Here is an 18,377-nt window from a genome sequence, read left to right on the forward strand (position 1 = left end):
TCCAGTGGGAGTTCTGCAAAACACAGCTGGAGCCAGTTGAGGAGCCTGGGGAGGGGGGGCTGCCAGAGGGAAGAGGAGGGGGAGCCTAGGGCTGCCACGGCTGGAGTGCGGTTTCCCCATCACGAGGAAATTGTTTGGCCCTGATTCTGGAATCACAAGATGCTCTCTGAAGCCAAGGGGGAGAGATGGGAATGGAGGACCAGAGACAAAGGGGAAAAGAGGCGGAAGAGGCTTCCTGGGCAGGGAGAACTGTGGGGTGGAGGCCTGCAAGGTCCCGTGCTTCTGACATGCCCTGGGCCTGAGGGGTCCAGCCCAGGGAGGCCACCCAGAGACGCTGGGGAGGTGCCTTGCTGATCGCACAGGGTCAGGCGGGGTGAGGGGAGAACAGAGGTCCCTGCGGCTCCCGAGAGACCTGGAAATGCTGCTTTTACTGGCCCTACCCCGCTCTGTCCATTGGGCCTGACCCAGTTTCTAAGGTTCCAAGTTCCTGTATTCGAAAGCAGCACATGGAGCTAGAGCAGCCAGGGAGAGCCAAGGGGAATCTGCGAGGAGGTTTGGGCAGAACCCAGGGACGCGGCCTCAAAGGAGCCTGCAGCAGGGGCAAGCGCTGAGCAGAGGCAGCGCTCTGCCCACCATGGCACCCCACACGTCTGAGCCCTTCCCCGGGGATCCTGCCACCAGCTGGGCCCACACCTCCAAGGCTGCTGGCCAGGTGCTGGGTCAGCGACATGAGAAGCGAAGATCAAAGAACAAGCCAGGCCTTCTAGAGAAGGGAGGATTGAGCAGGGTGACCCCTCATGCACAACCTGGCCACCCCTGCTGGGACTCCACTGTCCCTCCTCTGGGGCCCCCTTCTCCGGACACTGCCAGACTTCCTAGTCCTCTTTCCCCTCTGTACTCCCACTTCCCTTTCCAGCCAAAGGGAGGTGGTAAAAAAAACCAACATTGGTCTAGGTACAATGACACAGGCACAATCACTGCCCCTGTTTTACAGGTTTGGAAACTGAGGCCCAGATAAGACTTCCTTAAGGTCGTAGCTCCTTAATCCAAAATGAAAACCCAGATCTGTCTGATTTTCCCCCCCCATGCTGGTAGATTCTGCCCTTGTCTTTGAGTGTCTTTTCCAATGTGGCCCCTGCGTGGCTGGGTGTGTGTGGTGGTATGTGTTCTGGGGATCTGACAGCCCATGAGTACTTGCTTCTTACTCCATGCGGGAGCAACAGCATGGGGCATAGAAATGCAGCAGGAGAAGGGCTCTTCCTCAGAAACCCACTTTGCCTGCAGTCACCTCCTTTTTAGGGGACAGGAACAGGTCCCCCTCTGAGGGAAAGAAGGAAGAAGCAGGAAGGACTCAGAAGCCAGAAGGACTGAGGGGCACCAGTGGTCGCAGCTAAGGGAGGGATGGGGGTGGCAAATGGCTGTGCAAGGGCCTACGAGGACAGTTACCATTCCCTGAGGCTCCAAGGAAATCCCAGTCAGGCTAATCCATTGTCCTGCTGTCCCTGTACCCCCTTCTCACCCACCTCCCAAATCTGAATTCACTTTCTTTAGGAGACCAGGGGCTAAACACTTAACCTGGGGGTTTTAGCCTTCGTCCCTCAGACAGTCTTGGGAGACTGGGGAGACCCAGTGGCGTTCTTCAAGGGGGCTGGGCAATTGGGGCCTGGAGAGGAGGCAGGCCTGACTGGCCAGAAGCCACCTTCCAAATGAGCTCACACACATACTTTCCACCCTGGCCCAGGGCCGAAGGCTGAGCGCCTTCCAGGCCAGCCTTCCCCAGCCAGGCCCACCCCCCTCTGTCCTCCGCTGTCCCTCACCAATCCTGGAACCAGAGGCTTCACAGCAGGATCAGGCACCCCAAAGAGGGCTATTGCCACACCCCAAGGTTGCAGCTTCCCCTGCTTCCATGCTGAGGCAGCACCTTACCCTCCAGAAGGGTACCTTATTTCTCCAATGGGCGCTTTGTGGCTTAGAGGAGGAGGAGACCAGTTTCCTGTCCCCACAGACCCACACCTGGGTGGGGAGGACCAATAGAGGGCACAGAAGAGGTGTCCACACTGCAGTGAATTGGCGGAAAGACTTCCTTTGAGTGCCTGAAGTAGCTCATTGACTCAGGGACCAGACCAGGTCTGGCAGCTGCCTCATCATGGGTCACTTCCTGCTCACACACTTCACTTCCCAATAGGGACACTTCCCTGATTTGGGGCAGGATGGGGTCTGGGTGGGGCAAGGCCAGGATGACCACAAGAGAGGGGAAAAGACCGGTGCCTCCGAAGGCCTAGTGGATTCACACACACGCGACAAGCTCCAGCTCATTCTGATCCAGCCTGTGGTCAAAGACGTCACCCTTCGCTCAGCTTCCAGAGACTTGGAGCACTAGGCCAGAGAGCAAAATCAATTCCCAAAAATGCTCTCCTTGGCCACTCAGTGTCTGGCTCTGTGCTAGGATCGTGGCTGCCCTGACGGTATATTCTGGATCCAATAATATTATCTTCATGAGGTTCTGTGCATTTGTGTATTCACGTTCACTGTGTGTTCATGTATGGCGGACAATTCATCCGAGTTTGGATCCCCAAAATATGGCCACTTGCAAGTAGCTCACACAGCCTGCCACAGCCCTGCAAGGCACTGACAGGATAGTTCTGTCAAGGAATGACTATGATTCATAATAATACTGACTCCACTGAGGCCACGGGAAAAACACGTTCTGTCCTTACTTCCTTACAAAGGAGTAGGCTGGTGCTAGGCACGCAGAAGCCCCTTAATGAAAGTTTGTTGACTTAAAGGGGCGCCTGGGTGGCTCGGTCATTTCAGCGGCTGCCTTCAGCTCAGGTCATGATCCCAGAGTCCTGGGACTGAGTCCCTGCTCAGCAGGAAGCCTGCTTCTTCCTCTGCCTGCTGGCTCCCCCGCTCCTGCTCTCAATCTCACTCTCTCTGACAAAGAAATAAATAAAATCTTTTAAAAAGGGGAAAAGGGGGCGCCTGGGTGGCTTAGTGGTTTAAGCCTCTGCCTTCAGCTAGGGTCATGATCTCAGGATCCTGGGATTGAGCCCCACATCGGGCTCTCTGCTCAGCGGGGAGCCTGCTTCCCCCCTCTCTCTCTGCCTGCCTCTCTGCCTACTTGTGATCTCTATCAAATAAATATATAAAATCTTTTTAAAAAAATAAATAGGGTGGGGCGCCTGGGTGGCTCAGTGGGTTAAGCCACTGCCTTCGGCTCAGGTCATGATCTCAGGGTCCTGGGATCAAGTCCCGCATCGGGCTCTCTGCTCAGCAGGAGCCTGCTTCCTCCTCTCTCTTTCTGCCTGCCTCTCTGCCTACTTGTGATCTCTCTCTGTAAAATAAATAAATAAAATCTTTAATAAATAAATAAATAAATAAATAAATAGGGTGCCTGGGTGGCGCAGTGGGTTAAAGCCTCCGCCTTCAGCTCGGGTCATGATCCCGGGGTCCTGGGATTGAGCCCCACATTGGACTCTCTGCTCAGCAGGGAGCCTGCTTCCCCCTCCCTCTCTCTCTGCCTGCCTCTCTGCCTACTTGTGATCTCTGTCAAATAAATAAAATAAAAAATCTAAAAAATAATAAATAAATAAATAATAAATAAATAAATAAATAAATAAAAAGGGGAAAAAAGTTTGTTGACTTAAATTGCCAGTGAAACTGTGAATTACACAAGCCAACAGCTATACCTACAAATGTGTAAATACTGTACATGTATGTACACAAGTGTTATGTATATGTAAGGTCAAAAGATCCTCAAAGGCACCTGGGTGGTTCAGTTGGTTAAAACCTCTGCCTTCAGCTCAGGTCATGATCCCAGGGTCCTGGGATTGAGCCCCACATCCGGCTCTCTGCCCACTTGTGATCTCTGTCAAATAAGTGAATAAAATCTTAAAAAAAAAAAAAAAAAAAAAGATCATCAAGCTGTAGGATTTAGTACACTTCATGAGCTTGACTGTCTATTCCAGCTCAATCTTTTTTTTTTTCTAAAGATTTTATTCACTTATTTGACAGACAGAGATCACAAGTAGGCAGAGAGGCAGGCAGAGAGAGAGGGGGAACCAGGCTCCCTGCTGAGCAGAGAGCCCCATGGGGTCCTCGATCCCAGGACCCTTAGATCATGACCTGAGCTGATGACAGAGGCTCAACCCACTGAGCCACCCAGGTGCCCTATTCCACCTCAATCTTAAAAGTTTAAAAAAGAGAGAGAGAGAAAAATATATCAATGTCATGGACTCCATAACTCCTAAGCAACTACTTTGTCCCTATGGTTTCCCCGTGTGTCCTCCACAGCCTGCCCTTAATCTAGGAGTGATCAATATTGGGTTGTATTAACCCAGAGCTTCTGGAAATACCAATCCTACAGACTGCACCCTCAGGCCAGCTTGCTCCCAGATCCTGACCTAGGGGCCCAACACCCAGGTCTCTCATCCTGACACCTCTCTAAGCTCCATGCCAGTTGCCCCCAAAGTCTCTCCCTCCAGTTTACCAGCCCGTGCTCTGGAGCTCCCCACCCCTTGCCTGCACAAAACGCCATCTAAATTCTGGGTGAAGGAAAACTGGACAAGAGGCCCAGAAGAACACCCACCCCAGTCTCTGGCTAGCCTCACCCCCACACCCACTTTGCGGCAGAGGCCAGCCGGGCAGGGTTTGCGGGACGATTGCGCCCCCTTGTGCTGGGTGTTGGCACTGCGCGCCAAGCCTGAGCGAGGCAGGGGCCAAGACAGCCCCCCAACAAGGCCACTGGCCAGCCTGTTCCTTCCCCCTTTCCACTTTCCATGTTTCCAACCAGGACACCTGTACTTACAGGGGTGGGACTATGGGCGCAACAGGATGACAAGCCTTAGTCTTCCAGCTGCACAGAAGAAAAAGTCAGAGTTTCCCTCATCTGTCCCTGTGCAGGGGTTGGTGGGCAGCCCTCGAATAACAAGGGGAAGGAAGAGGGAATGGAGTTGAGGGGGTGCAGGAGGAAGTAAGGGGGCACTACGAGGTGCCTCTCCGAGCTCCTCCGAGTCGCCACGCTGCCCCCCTGTGGACGCCTCAGACACTGATCGCTCCAGGATGCCCTTCCCCTGGGCCCCCACCTCGGAATGCTTTGACAGAACTCCTTCATGCCAAGGCAAGCAGGCCTTCCTGACTCCTTTATCCCCAGAGTGGGCATTTCTCTGTCACTCCCCTGGATCATGCTCCCTCTTGGGGCTCCTCTAACCTGCACCCATCCTCCTAACCTCATCCCTACTACAGGAGGATCCTTTAATCCAAGTCTCACATTTATAGAGCTTTTAAATTTTGTACTTGAAAAAAAAAAATGCCTGTAGGTATTTTATAACTATCACCATAATATTGCTGTGTTTATGCTAAGAGTTTTCATTTGTTAAATAGGAACATTTAAAATACACTAAGTATTGAGGCACCTGGCTGGCTCAGTCAAATAGAATATGTGACTCCTGATTTCAGGGTTTTTAAATTCAAGCCTCATGTTGGGTTTAGAGAGTACTTAAAAAAATAAAATCTTCGGGTGCCTGGGTGGCTCAGTAGGGTAAGCCTCTGCCTTTGGCTCAGCATGATCTCAGGGCCTGGGATAGAGCCCCACATTGGGCTCTTGCTTTTCCCTCTCCCTCTGTGATTTCTTTTGCTCTTGCTCTCTCTCAAATGAATAAAATCTTTAAAAATAAATAAATAAAATCTTTATGAATATATAAAACATACAAAGTATCTTTGAAACTGTCTTGTATTTAACTTTGTAATAAACCAGATACCCCCAAAATGGACATGATTTGAGGTTGATCCAAACCTCCAAGGTGTGTCTCCAACCCAGCATCGCATTCTTTCCAAAGCACAAAGAAACTTGCTCCTATAACCATATGGCAGGGTCTTTAATCCCCACTCCTTCAAACACAGAAGTTTCCACATCTTGAAAAGCTCTTCTGGATACTGCTGCAGCCTTGAATGATTTCCCTCATATCCCCCTTTTCTGTCAAGCCAAGGTTTTTCAACAGCTGTCTGCATTCCTTCACTAGTCATTTTTTTAAAGTTTTTTAAAGTTATTTATTCACTTAAATAATCTCCATACCTAATATGGGGTTCGAACTCACAACCCCAAGATCAAGAGTAGCATGATCTTCTGACTGAGCCAGCCAGGCCCCCCCAACCAGTCATTTCTTTTTAAACTAACCTCTATATCTGTGGAAGCAACCCAGGCATTTACTCAAACTTCTCCTCTATTTTTTTTAAAGATTTTTAGTTGATTTATTTGACAGAGACAGTGAGAGAGCATAAGCAGGGGCCAACACAGGGCTCAATCCCAGCACCCTGGGATCATGACCCAAGTGGAAGGCAGACATCCAACTAACTGAGCCACCCAGGAACCCCTGAAACTTCTTTTTAAAAAGAGGAAGCAGGGGGGTATCTGGGTGACTCAGTGGGTTAAAGCCTCTGCCTTCAGCTCAGGTCATGATTCCAGGGTCCTGGGATCGAGCCCCGCATAGGGCTCTCCGCTCAGCAGGCCTGCTTCCTCCCTCTCTCTACCTGCCTCTCTGCCTACTTGTGATCTCTGTCAAATAAATAAACAAAATCTTAAAAAAAAAAATCTAAAAAAAATATGGAATGTTTCATGAATTTGTGTCATCTTTGCACGGGGCCTTGCTAATCTTCTCTGTATTGTTCCAATTTTAGTATATGTGTTGCCAAATTCAGCACTGAAACTTCTCCTTAAAGGGCCCTCATGACCTCTTTATTCCCACCCCAGGTCTTTTCTTGACTGTCTGTGTTGGGTTCCTGTTAGCATCATACACAACATGCTTCTAGAAGCTTCTTTGCCCTTGTTTTCTGGGAAGTTATGCCATCATGAAATTCATGATTCACAGAGTTGCCAAGGAATCTTGAAGTTCCAAGGCATCTGTCCCTCTGCATTAACCCTGAACCTCAGGCAGGGAATACACTGATTTTCTTTATTTGCTCTGTTAATTCCAGGCTCTGCCCTTCACTGCACAAAACAAACAAATTCTTGTTCCATGCTATAGCTCATCAAATACTTGGATCTAGTTTTCATATATTCAATCCTTCACTCAAGTTAAGCTTTTCTTTAGGTGAAAAGACTTTCTAGTTCCATAAACAGCTTATTATATGACATGGCTTAGAGACCCCTCACCAGTTCTAACACCCTCCTCCGCATTGATTCATTTTATCAATCTTTTTTTTAGATTTTATTTTAAGGTCATCTATACACTGAGTGTGGGGCTCAAACTCACAATGTAGTGAGTCTTGTGCTCCACTGACTGAGCTGCCAGGCAACCCATTTTATCGATCTTTTTTTTTTTTTTTAAGATTTTATTTATTTATTTGACAGAGGTAGAGATCACAAGTAGGCAGAGAGGCCAGCAGAGAGGGGGGAAGCAGGCTCCCCGCTGAGCAGAGAGCCCGTTGCGGGGCTCAATCTCAGGACCCCGAGACCATGACCCCAGCCGAAGGCAGAGGCTTTAACACACTGAGCCACCCAGGCGCCCCTTATCGATCTTTTAATACATCGCCTACAGCACAGAGAGGCCATTACACATAATGGTTAGGAAAAATGGCTCTGGAGTCACACAGGCCAAGTGTGAATCCAGTCTTTACAATTTACTAGTTTGGAGGCCAGCAAATTAGGTAACTTTACAGCGCTTGCATTTCCTCATCTTTAAAATGGGATTAATAATTGAAAGAGTAGTTGAGTGAATTCAAGGAAGTAATCTGTGTGATGCCTAGGACTGGCATTCATTCGGCATATATTTATTGAGTACCTACTTTCTGTCAGACACGGTTTTGGGCACTGGGGATACACCAGCAAACCAACAAATCCCTACCCCAGTGAACTTGCATTCTTGTGGGAGGAGCAGGCAATAAACATGATAAATGAGTAAAATATATACAGAATATTAGATAGTGATAAGAATTTTCCAAATCTTAGTTCTGCATCCTTTTTGATGAACAATTCCCCCTTTAAATCATTATTCTCTTCTTGCATTTTACTATAAGATTAAAGTGAAGGGTGCCTGGATGGCTCAGTTGTTAAAAAACTGCTTTCAGCTCAGGTCATAATCCCAGGGTCCTGGGGATCAAGCCCTGCATCCGGCTACATGCTCGGCAGGAAACCTGTTTCTCCCTCTCCCACTCCCCACTCTTGTGTTCCCTCTCTCTCTCTCTCTCTGTCAAATAAATAAACAAAAACCTTAAAAAAAAAAAAGTATCCAAGGGAAACCAGGAAGCTTCCTCAACACTTTGCTACAAAACATTTTTAGTCAGGAGTGCCTAGGTGGCTCAGTGGGTTAAGCCTCTGCCTTCAGCTCAGGTCATGATCTCAGAATCTTGGGATCAAGACCTGCATCAGGCTCTCTCCTCAGTGGGAGCCTGCTTCCCCCTCTCTCTCTGCCTGCCTCTCTGCCTACCTGTGATCTCTCTCTGTCAAATAAATAAAACTTTTTCTTAAAGATTTTATTTATTTATTTGACAGACAGAGGTCGCAAGTAGGCAGAGAGGCAGGCAGAGAGAGAGAGGAAGGGAAGCAGGCTCCCTGCTGAGCAGAGAGCAGGATTTGGGGCTCTATCCCAGGACCCTGAGACCATGACCTGAGCCGAAGGCAGAGGCTTAACCCACTGAGCCACCCAGGCACCCCAATAAATAAAATCTTAAAAGAAAAAAATTAAAAAAATAAAGAAATTTCTTCAGCCAAATATCCGGTTTCATCAATCGTGTGTTCCACCTTCCAACAAATACTAGGACACAAACACAATTTGGCCAAGCTCTTTGCCTCTTTGTATCAAGGATCTCCTTTCCTTCAGTTTCCAATTAACATGTCCCTCATCTCCATCTGGGACCCAGTCAGAGTGACTTTGACCAACTATACTTATACTTCTATTCACATTCTGTGCACTACCACTGAGGTAATCTAAGGAGTCTGAGGTCCAGACAGCTCTCTTGTCTGAGCCCTCACGAGAATCTCCCCTAACGGTCCATTCACCACAGCAGGGGCTTTCTCCAAGCACGCACCTCTGGTCTCTGACCCTTCCTCAGTTCTAAAACCACTTCCACATTTTTAAGTATTTTTTTACAGCAGCACCCCAACTTCTCAGTAGCAAGCCTCTGTCTTAGTCCTTTTGGACTGATATACCAAAATACCATTTTGGTATTTTGAGTGGATTTATTGCTCACAGTTCTGGAGACTGAGAAGTCCAAGGTCAAGGCACCAGCTTGGGCACCCACTGGTGAGGGCCCTCTTCCTGATTCACTACCACACCACCGCACTGTGTCCTCTCATAGTGCACAGGCCTCTTTTATAAAAGGCACTAGTCCCATTGTGGGCTCCATCTCAGGGACTCCATCTCAGAGTCATCTCCCGAAGGCTCACCTTCTCATACTATCATCTTTGGGGATGATAGGAAATCAACATACAAATCTGGGGCCTGGGAGACACAAACATTTAGACCATAGCAGCTTGGCTCCTGCACGTGCTGGTAGTTTCATCTTGAGCAAGTTATCTGACCTACCTATGACTTAGTTTCCTCAATTATAAAAGGAGGGCAAAAATAACACCTACTTCCTAGAGGCGTGGTGAGGATTAACTGAGATAATACACATGAAGTGCTTGAACAGGGCCTGCCACAGGCAAGTAGTCTACCAAAGTTAGATATTATCATTTTGAAAACCAAACATCTGCCCGTTTCCACTATTTTTTATAATTCCTCAAAGATTTCCAGGAACATCTCTTCAGGCCCATTCCTAAGTGTACCTGATGGCCTAGGGTGTGATTTATATGGGCCAGGACACTGAAACTCACTAGACTAATTAAAGCTTAAATTCATTTTAAGCGCCCAAGTCCTCTTTAATTTTTTCCTATCATTTTGAGGCTTGAATTCACTCTTAAATATAAGTCCCCACTGTCGAATACCTTGTACTTGGAAGGCACTCTAATAAATATTTACGAAATGCAAGACTATTCTACCCTGGTGCCATTTCTTCCTGATGATGATGACCGCTCCCAATAGACTAGACCTTGACTATATTTTTTGGCCAATTTTCATTTACTCAGCATCCCAGACCATGGGCTCCCTTCCTCCTTTTCCTGCCTCCCACAACTCTTTCCAATTCAGGACCACCTTTTCCATTTCCTTTCTATAATTCCTCATTCCCTCACATGCCACTCCCATGGGTACTCCCCAAGGCTGTCTGGTTTCTCTCATTTGTGTATCTGACCTCTCTTTCCAAGTAGACAGTAAACTCCTGAAGTTCAAGTGAAGTCTTAAGAGTTCCAGGCATCCAGGGCACCTGGGTAACTCGGGTGGTTAAGTAGCTGCCTTTGGCTCAGGTCATGATCTCCGGGTCCTAGGATCCTGGAATCCAGCCCCACATCTCATCATCTCATCATCTCATCCTTGTCCTTGGGCTCCCCACTCAGTGGGGAGTCTGCTTCTGCTTCTCCCTCTTCTTCTGCCTCTCCCTCAGCTCATGTTTTCTGTCTCAAATGAATAAAATCTTTAAAAAAAAGAATTTCAGGCATCCATGAAGCATAGAGAACACGTAGCCAGCACTCAACTAAAACCTTCATGATCACTTTTAGAACTTAAATATTTTATTTTTCCAACCTCTTCACCCTGCTTTCCTTTGCTCAACATCCTTTTTCCATACTCAGGATCCTATTTCACTCCTAGAGCTGTACAGAGAGGGAGCACAGGAGAGGGCACAGAGAGACTGAGGGACCCAAATCCCTTGACACAGGACCAAGGTCCCAGTGGACCTTTTTTTTAAATTTATTTATTTATTTATTTGACAGAGAGAGAGATCACAAGTAGGCAGAGAGGCAGGCAGAGAGAGAGAGAGAGAGGAGGAAGCAGGCTCCCTGCTGACCAGAGAGCCCGATGCGGGACTCCATCCCAGGACCCTGAGATCATGACCTGAGCCAAAGGCAGCGGCTTAACCCACTGAGCCACCCAGGTGCCCCCAGTGGACCTTCTTATGGCCAACTCTATGGCTTCAGGCCCTTTTGTGGTACAAGTTTTCAAAATATAAAAACTGATGCCAACAACAAATGTCATGGATAAAAAAGTGTTTTGTACTATTTGTAGAGAGGAGAGAGTATTAAGGATCCAAATGTACACCCTGTCCCAAGCCAGATCGCCTAGGTTCAAACCCTTGTTTCAGCATTTACTAGATTCATGACCTTGCACAAAATCCTTAATTTCTCTGTGCCTGAGTTTCCTTATCTGTAAAATGAGAGTAAGATAGTTTCTACTTCACAAAGACTGTGAGGAGAATTAAAAGAGCAGATTCCTTTTTTTTTTTTTTAAGATTTTATTTATTTGATAGAGATCATGTAGGCAGAGAGGCAGGCAGGGAGGGTGAGGGGAGCAGGCTCCCTGCTGAGCAGAGAGCCCGAGCGGGACTCGATCCCAGGACTCTGAGATCGCGACCCGAGCAGAAGGCAGAGGCTTTAACCCACTGAACCACCCAGGAGCCCCGAAAAAGAGCAAATTCTTGAAAAGTGCTTAGATGTGTGACTGAAATGTGAAAAAAGCTCAAAAAGTTATTTTCTATTTACTGTTTACTATTATTACCTATCAGTACCACAGGAATAAGAAGTAATAACAGCTCACATAAATAAGAAAAGATCTTCTGGGACTAATCATAATAATTGTTCCAAGGTACAGAGCACTTCCTAGATGCTCAACTTGCATCACCTCCTTAAGCGCTGATGACAACCTTAAAAGAGAGTCGCACTATTAACTCCATTTTACAGTCAAGAAGCCCAGAGAGGTTGAGTGTTTTTCTCAAGGTCACAGAGTCGGCACACGGCGAAAGAACTTTACTCGTTTATTTACCATTTATTGGCAATTCTTACGGTGTCTCAGCAGGAAACCCCGTGGGTGCAAAGGTAAACAGCCTAGGCCCCGACCTACAGGAAGTTTCTGCTTCCAGAGAAGGGGCGGGGCGGGGGCGGGAAAGAGGAGTAAACAAATAGTTCGAACACCGTGTGGTAATTGCTAGAATAGAGGCTCACGACAAAAAGTGCTGCCGTATCTCAGACACTGGAACAAATACCGAGAGCTTAAGGGTCCAAAGGAAAGACATAACAGTTACGGAATACGCAGTGGATCTCTGACCAACATGTCCTGTAACAAACGTGCCACCCCGAAAGGACGGGAACAGAGCAGAGCTCAAAGAGCAGTCCGAGCGCCTCGCCGAGGGCGGGTCTGACGAGTCCTGGCAGGGCCGGAAAGGGGTTAAGGCGAGCGGGTGGGCGGGGCGCGCGCGTTGATTGGCAGGGGTGGGGCCAGGCTCGTCACCCGCCCCCTCCCTCCGCCCCGGTTCCTCCAACCCCTGGGCTGGCAGGGGGTACCGCCCGGGCTAGGGCCGGGGAACTGGGCCGAGCCTCCCGTCCCCCTCCCGCAATCCCCTGCCGCGTCCCGCCGGCTGGACGCGCAGGAGAAGTTGTGCCGCGCCGGGGCCGGCCCTGGGGGCTGACCGTCGTTAAAGTTTGGCCCGAAGAGGAAGTGGCTTCGAGCCCCGGCAGGTGGCGGCCGGGCCTGGACAGGGGCGCTCGCGGCCTGCGGGCGGGCTCCCGGCGAGGGCGCGCTCAAGCGCCGGGCCTCGCACCGATTCCCGGGACTTCGGAAGCTGGCCTTGGGGGAAAGCGCGGCGGCGGCCGGGGAAAACAACTCCGAAGTTGGAGTGAGGCACCGCCCCTCCTCCCGGACGGCCGCCCCCTCCCCGCCCCCAGCCCTGGCATCCAGAGCACGGGTGGGGGAGTCCGGGCCATGGAGCCCCTTCGGGGAAGCGGCAGCGGGGGGTCTGGACCGCTGGAGCGGCGCCACCTCCCCACGGGATAGACGACGGAAGCTCCGGGACTCTTCCTGCACCTCCGGACGGCTCAGGATGCTGCCCACCACCCTCCTCTTCCTCCTCCTGGGTAAGAAACCGAAACGAGACTACTCACCCGGCACCCCGCCCCTAGGGCTGTCACAGAGCCCAGGAGCTCACTGCCTTCCTCCTCTGCCGCCCCTCACTTCCCCTGCCTGTCGGTGTCTCCCAGCCCCTGCCGCCGCCTCCGACGCTGCCTGCCCCAGCGCCCGGGAAGCTGCCAGCCGCTCCCTCAGCCTTCATCCTCCCTCGGGCTTCCCTCCATCGCCATTCCCACCCCCCAGGCCGTGCTGCCGTACCTTCCCTCGAGGTCACACAGCGCAGCCTCCCCCTGCTCCGCTGCCCCTTCCTTTAAACTACCCGGAAGTCCCAGATGGCTCCCTTTCTTTCCTCCTTGAGTTGCTCAGGTGAAGAAAACTAGGGCCGATTCACTCCCCGGCCCTTTCTCGCTCTTCCTCTAGGAGGCGCTCTGGCACATCCAGACCGGATCATTTTCCCAAATCCTGGTGAGTGGAGGATGCGGCTGGGACTCCAAGGGCTTGGGAATAAGAGAAGACCCATGAGGATTCTCTCTTCTCTGAATTCCTCTGGCATCTACCATAGTTTTAGAGTGGAGATCATCCATCCTTATTTTAAAAACGGGGAGACAGACCCAGTGTGAGCTCTCACCTGGTAGTTACATACTACCTGGGCAAGTGCACAAGTCTTTTTAAAAGAAACATGGTTTACTTGCACAAAACTGATCAGTTTTGAGAGATCGTTAATGCCCTTGAAGTGGTTTTGTGGGTGTGAAACAAATGGTGAGAATTTGAATTGGTCCCTCTTATTATAGTATTGAAATTAAGTCTACTTAATTTATCAAGTCATGTTCATGCCCTGATTTTATATACTTGTATCTATCAATAAACATTGTGATACTTGAAAAAAAAAAAAAATCCATTCTTGATCTCCCTAGCCAGAATATAGTCTCCCTGATTGTAGAGACAGTATTTCCTTTTCCTCCTGGCCCAGTGGCTGGCACAAAGCAGACCTCAGCTCATTTGTAGTGTTGATATTAATGACTATGGGAAAGAATGGGGCCCTCTAAAGACTATGATTCTAGAGGGCCCTTATGATTCTAGAGTGTGGGTGTAGGTGTGTGGACAGAGAGGGGGAGTTTCTCTGCTCCTTAAAGAGCTCAGGCCCTTAGAGCCCTCAAGGGGGACCGGGGGAGGGCGGGTAGGGGTATAACAGTAACCGGCTCTCAACCAGTGTCCTTATACCTTTCTCCCTCTCCAGCCTGTGAGGACCCTCCGGCAGTGCTCTTGGAAGTGCAGGGCACCTTACAGAGGCCCCTAGGCCGGGACAGCCGCAGTGCACCTGCCAACTGCACCTGGCTTATCCTGGGGAGCCGGGAGCAGACCGTAACAGTGAGGTGAGAAGCAGAGCAAGACCCTATCACCCTCCCTCCTTCACCATGGGAAAGCCTTCAGGAATTACTTCTCCATGGAGTTTCCCTCCCTGTCACCGGGTGGAAGAGTAGAATTTGATTTGGCCGAGTCTGCCCTAAAAGCTTGGCCAGTTCTGGCCCAGACACAGTGTATTGAAGCTGAGCTGGGGCCAGCATCTAGCTTGGATTCTGGCCCTCTCTGAAGGACAGCAGGTGCTCTAGAAACAGTCCTTGGGCTCCAGTATGGGTGCTCTGAGGAGTCCTTCAATCCATTGCATATCCTCGCCTAGGTTTCAAAAGCTATTCTTAATTAGCATAGAACCTTCCTCAGCCCCCCATATCTTTTAAGCGGTACAGGTCTCCCCAGTCTCCTCTGACTTTGGCCATAGGATTGGGGCCCATGTTAAGTACCTAGCTATTTGCTTCATAGAGTCACTCTCTTGAATTTACCCAGAAAGGGCAAAGGGGGCTGTCTGGGAAGAGATCGAGGAAGCAGAATGCCATGCTGCCACTGGCCTCTGTTAGGACTACTGCCATTAACTGCAGAAATTTGGCTGAGTTCATTTGGCTATTTGATTTGGATTGTGGATAAGCAGGGGCTTGTGCTTCTTAGGGTAGAAGGGACCTGACAGCCCCGGGAGTGGAAGAAGCTAGCAGTGGTCAAGAATATCTCCCATCCATGGGGCGCCTGGCTGGCTCGGTGGGTGGAGAGCATGGGACTCTTGATCTCTGGGTTGTGAGTTTGAGCCCCACATTGGTTGTGGAGGTTATTTAAAATCTTAAAAATGAAACAAAAACAAAAACAAAAAAAAACTCCTGTCCCACTCTCCTCCACTCCTGTAGGTTCCAAAAACTGCACCTGGCCTGTGGCTCTGAACGCTTAGTTCTGCGCTCCCCTCTCCAGCCACAGATCTCTCTGTGTGAGGCACCAGCCAGCCCCCTGCAGCTTCCTGGGGGCAACGTCACCATCACCTACAGCTATGCCGGGGCCAGAGCACCCCTGGGCCAGGGCTTCCTGCTCTCCTACAGCCAAGGTACGCCAGATAGGGAGGTCTCTAGAACTAGAACAACAGGTAGTAGAAGCCCTAGGGAGGAGGGGAGGATGCCACCGGCTCCCCTGTTTCACACCTTCTCTGTGCCTCCTGCAGATTGGCTGATGTGTCTGCCCGAAGAGTTCCAGTGCCTGAACCACCGCTGCGTGCCCTTGGCCCACCGCTGCGACAGCATCGATGCCTGTGGCGATGGCTCTGATGAGGCAGGCTGCAGCTCAGACCCCTTCCCTGACCTGACCCCGGCCCCTGTCCCCACCCCACCCTGCAATCACACCTTGGAAGACTTTTATGGGGTCTTCTCTTCCCCGGGCTACACACACCTGGCCTCCGTCTCCCACCCCCAGTCCTGCCTCTGGCTGCTGGACCCCCATGACGGTCGGCGGCTGGCAGTGCGCTTCACGGCTCTGGACCTAGGCTATGGAGATGCGGTACATGTGTATGATGGCCCTGGGCCTCCCAAGACCTCTAGGCTGCTGCGCAGCCTCACCCACTTCAGCAACGGCAAGGCTGTCACTGTGGAGACGCTGTCCGGCCAGGCCATTGTGGCCTACCATACAGTTGCCTGGAGCAATGGCCGCGGCTTCAATGCCACCTACCATGTGCGGGGCTACTGCCTGCCCTGGGATCGACCCTGCGGCTTGGGCGCCAGCCTGGGGGCCAGCGAAGGCCTGGGGGAGCGCTGCTACAGTGAGGCGCAGCGCTGTGACGGCTCCTGGGACTGTGCCGATGGCACAGACGAGGAAAACTGCCCCAGCTGCCCACCCGGACACTTCCCCTGCGGGGCGCCGGGCACCCCCGGGGCCACCGCCTGCTACCTGCCTGCTGACCGCTGCAACTACCAGACCTTCTGCGCCGACGGAGCAGACGAGAGACGCTGCCGGCACTGCCAGCCTGGCAACTTCCGTTGCCGGGATGAGAAGTGCGTGTATGAGACCTGGGTGTGCGATGGGCAGCCAGACTGCGCTGACGGCAGCGACGAGTGGGACTGCTCCTACGCCCTACCGCGCAAGGTCATCACAGCCGCTGTCATTGGCAGCCTGGTATGCGGCCTACTGCTGGTCATCGCCCTAGGCTGCACCTGCAAGCTCTATGCCATTCGCACGCAAGAGTACAGGTCAGTAAGGGTGCACCTAGCCATCAGGGAGTGGGGAACCCTGGGCGAGACTGTGACAGTGCCTGCACCGTGGACATGTTCTGGGGACCTGCTTATGGGTTGGCTCCTGGAGTTGTCCTGCTGGGGGACAGGGTGCTCCTCTGAGGACAGGTCTTGATGCTGAAAGCAATCTCAAGGAAGGAGGGGAACCTTAGGGGCCTTCTGGGAAAGCCAGGGCCTACCTAGCTCAGCTATCCTGGCCTGGGTGCGGAGGGAAGAGACGCGGCCGGGCTCAGACAGGCTGCTCTGGCTGGCACCACCTGTGACTGAGCAGCCCTCATTCCTTCCAGCATCTTTGCCCCCTTGTCCCGGATGGAGGCTGAGATCGTGCAGCAGCAGGCGCCACCCTCCTACGGGCAGCTCATTGCCCAGGGCGCCATCCCACCTGTAGAGGACTTCCCTACAGAGAACCCTAACGATGTAAGTGACCTCCCAGCCCTCATCCCTCCTGCTTCCAAGCCTCCTGGGCCCCACCACCGTACCATCCTTCTTTAGGCTTGTGGCCCTCCCCGCAACTGACCCTGGCATCTGCCTCCTCTCCTTGCAGAACTCAGTGCTCGGCAATCTGCGCTCCCTGCTGCAGATCTTGCGGCAGGACATGACTCCAGGGGGTGCGTCAGGTGCCCGCCGACGCCAGCGGGGCCGCTCTGTGCGCAGGCTGGTGCGCCGGCTCCGCCGCTGGGGCCTGCTTCCTCGAGCCAACCCCCCGGCCCGGAGCCCTGAGACCAGATCGCAGGTCACACCTTCCTCTGCTCCCCTTGAGTCTCCGGATGGCAACACAGGTCCTGCCCGTGAGGGTGGGGCGGTGGGTGGGCAGGATGGGGAACAGGCACCTCCACTGCCTGTCAAGGCTCCCCTTCCACCTACCAGTGCATCTCCAGCCCCCACTAATGTCTCCGAGGCCCCAGGGCCACTGCCTTCCATACCCCTAGAGCCGTCACTGTTGTCTGGAGTGGTGCAGGCCCTGCGAGGCCGCCTCCTGCCCAGCTTTCGGCCCCCAGGACCACCTCGAACCCCACCTGAACCCCACACCACAGTCCTTTCTCCAGAGGACGAGGATGATGTGCTTCTGTTGCCACTGGCTGAGCCAGGGGTCTGGGTGGTTGAAGCAGAGGACGAGCCACTGCTTGTCTGAGGTGACCCAGCGCCCATGGGGGCCCTGGTCACCATGACGACAACCGTTTAGAGGGCAGCTCGGCTTCCCTTCCCCTACTTCCTTCCCTGACCCTCCGTCTGAGGGGCCTTGGTGAGCCTCCTGTTGACTCTGTGTAGCTGCTGTAAAATTAGGTATCCCTCAGGCAGGGAAAGGGCTCCCACAGAGCTCCCTCTGCACATGCCCAAGACCGCAGTCTCTGCCACCACCGTCTCCCCACACCACCACCACCCATGTGGCTGTTTTTAAAAAGTAAATTTCTTAAAGGGTCATAGGCCTGGACACTCCATCCTTACCAAACCCTTACCCGAAGTGGCCTTTAAGCACCAGAATGTCAACTGGCTGGAGACCTCCAGCCCTCAGGGGAAGGATTTGGGCAGAACCTGAGGCTTTGCCAACTATAATCCTTTCTACCAGGCCTGGCTCATAAAAAGAGCACAAAAAAATGCTTTTGTCCCATAGCTAGGTCATTGCCCAGCAAGTCAAGGTTGAAAATAAAAGAACAAGAAATCTCAGATTTTTGTAAACGAGCTATGACCACAGCCCCAGCCCTACCCATCTCAGCTTATGTTTGCCTCCCCATGCTCCTCCCTATGAAGGCCTCTGGTCTGCCCTCCCATTCCTGCCCTCTTCCTACTCACTTTCAGACGAGATCGGGCGCGTTCAGGGTGGTATGGCCATAGACCCTACTCACTTTCAAAC

The 18,377-nt window shown here is 51.7% G+C and overlaps 1 protein-coding gene and 1 non-coding gene across 3 annotated transcripts; one reads left to right on the forward strand and one right to left on the reverse strand.

Moving 5' to 3' along the window:
- Nucleotides 1-6,595: 6,595 nt before the first annotated feature.
- Nucleotides 6,596-6,699, reverse strand: LOC131837396 (U6 spliceosomal RNA). The gene has a single exon (XR_009356009.1). It is a non-coding gene; the product is annotated as a U6 spliceosomal RNA (small nuclear RNA).
- A 5,617-nt stretch (nt 6,700-12,316) lies between these two features.
- On the forward strand, nt 12,317-18,190 carry LRP10 (LDL receptor related protein 10). 2 transcript variants are annotated; one of them, XM_059181616.1, is made up of 7 exons: nt 12,317-12,937; nt 13,350-13,394; nt 14,167-14,302; nt 15,161-15,351; nt 15,466-16,483; nt 16,813-16,942; nt 17,070-18,190. In XM_059181616.1, exons 1-7 carry the CDS (start codon nt 12,904-12,906, stop codon nt 17,655-17,657), a joined length of 2,142 nt encoding a protein of 713 aa, XP_059037599.1. In that variant the 5' UTR covers nt 12,317-12,903; the 3' UTR covers nt 17,658-18,190. The 2 variants fall into 2 exon arrangements, with proteins under 2 accessions (XP_059037599.1, XP_059037600.1); XM_059181617.1 differs by lacking the exons at nt 12,317-12,937; nt 13,350-13,394; nt 15,161-15,351 and having other exon boundaries at nt 14,163-14,302.
- Nucleotides 18,191-18,377: the final 187 nt, after the last annotated feature.

Source organism: Mustela lutreola, chromosome 7 (genome assembly GCF_030435805.1).
Source record: "Mustela lutreola isolate mMusLut2 chromosome 7, mMusLut2.pri, whole genome shotgun sequence".
Lineage (NCBI taxonomy): Eukaryota > Metazoa > Chordata > Mammalia > Carnivora > Mustelidae > Mustela > Mustela lutreola.

Coding starts and splice junctions, on each gene's coding strand:
- LRP10 (XM_059181616.1), top strand. CDS start 12,904: ATGCTGCCCACCACCCTCCTCTTCCTCCTCCTGG. Junction 13,395..14,166: donor GATCATTTTCCCAAATCCTG/GTGAGTGGAGGA, acceptor CTCCCTCTCCAG/CCTGTGAGGACCCTCCGGCA. Junction 16,943..17,069: donor CTACAGAGAACCCTAACGAT/GTAAGTGACCTC, acceptor CTCTCCTTGCAG/AACTCAGTGCTCGGCAATCT.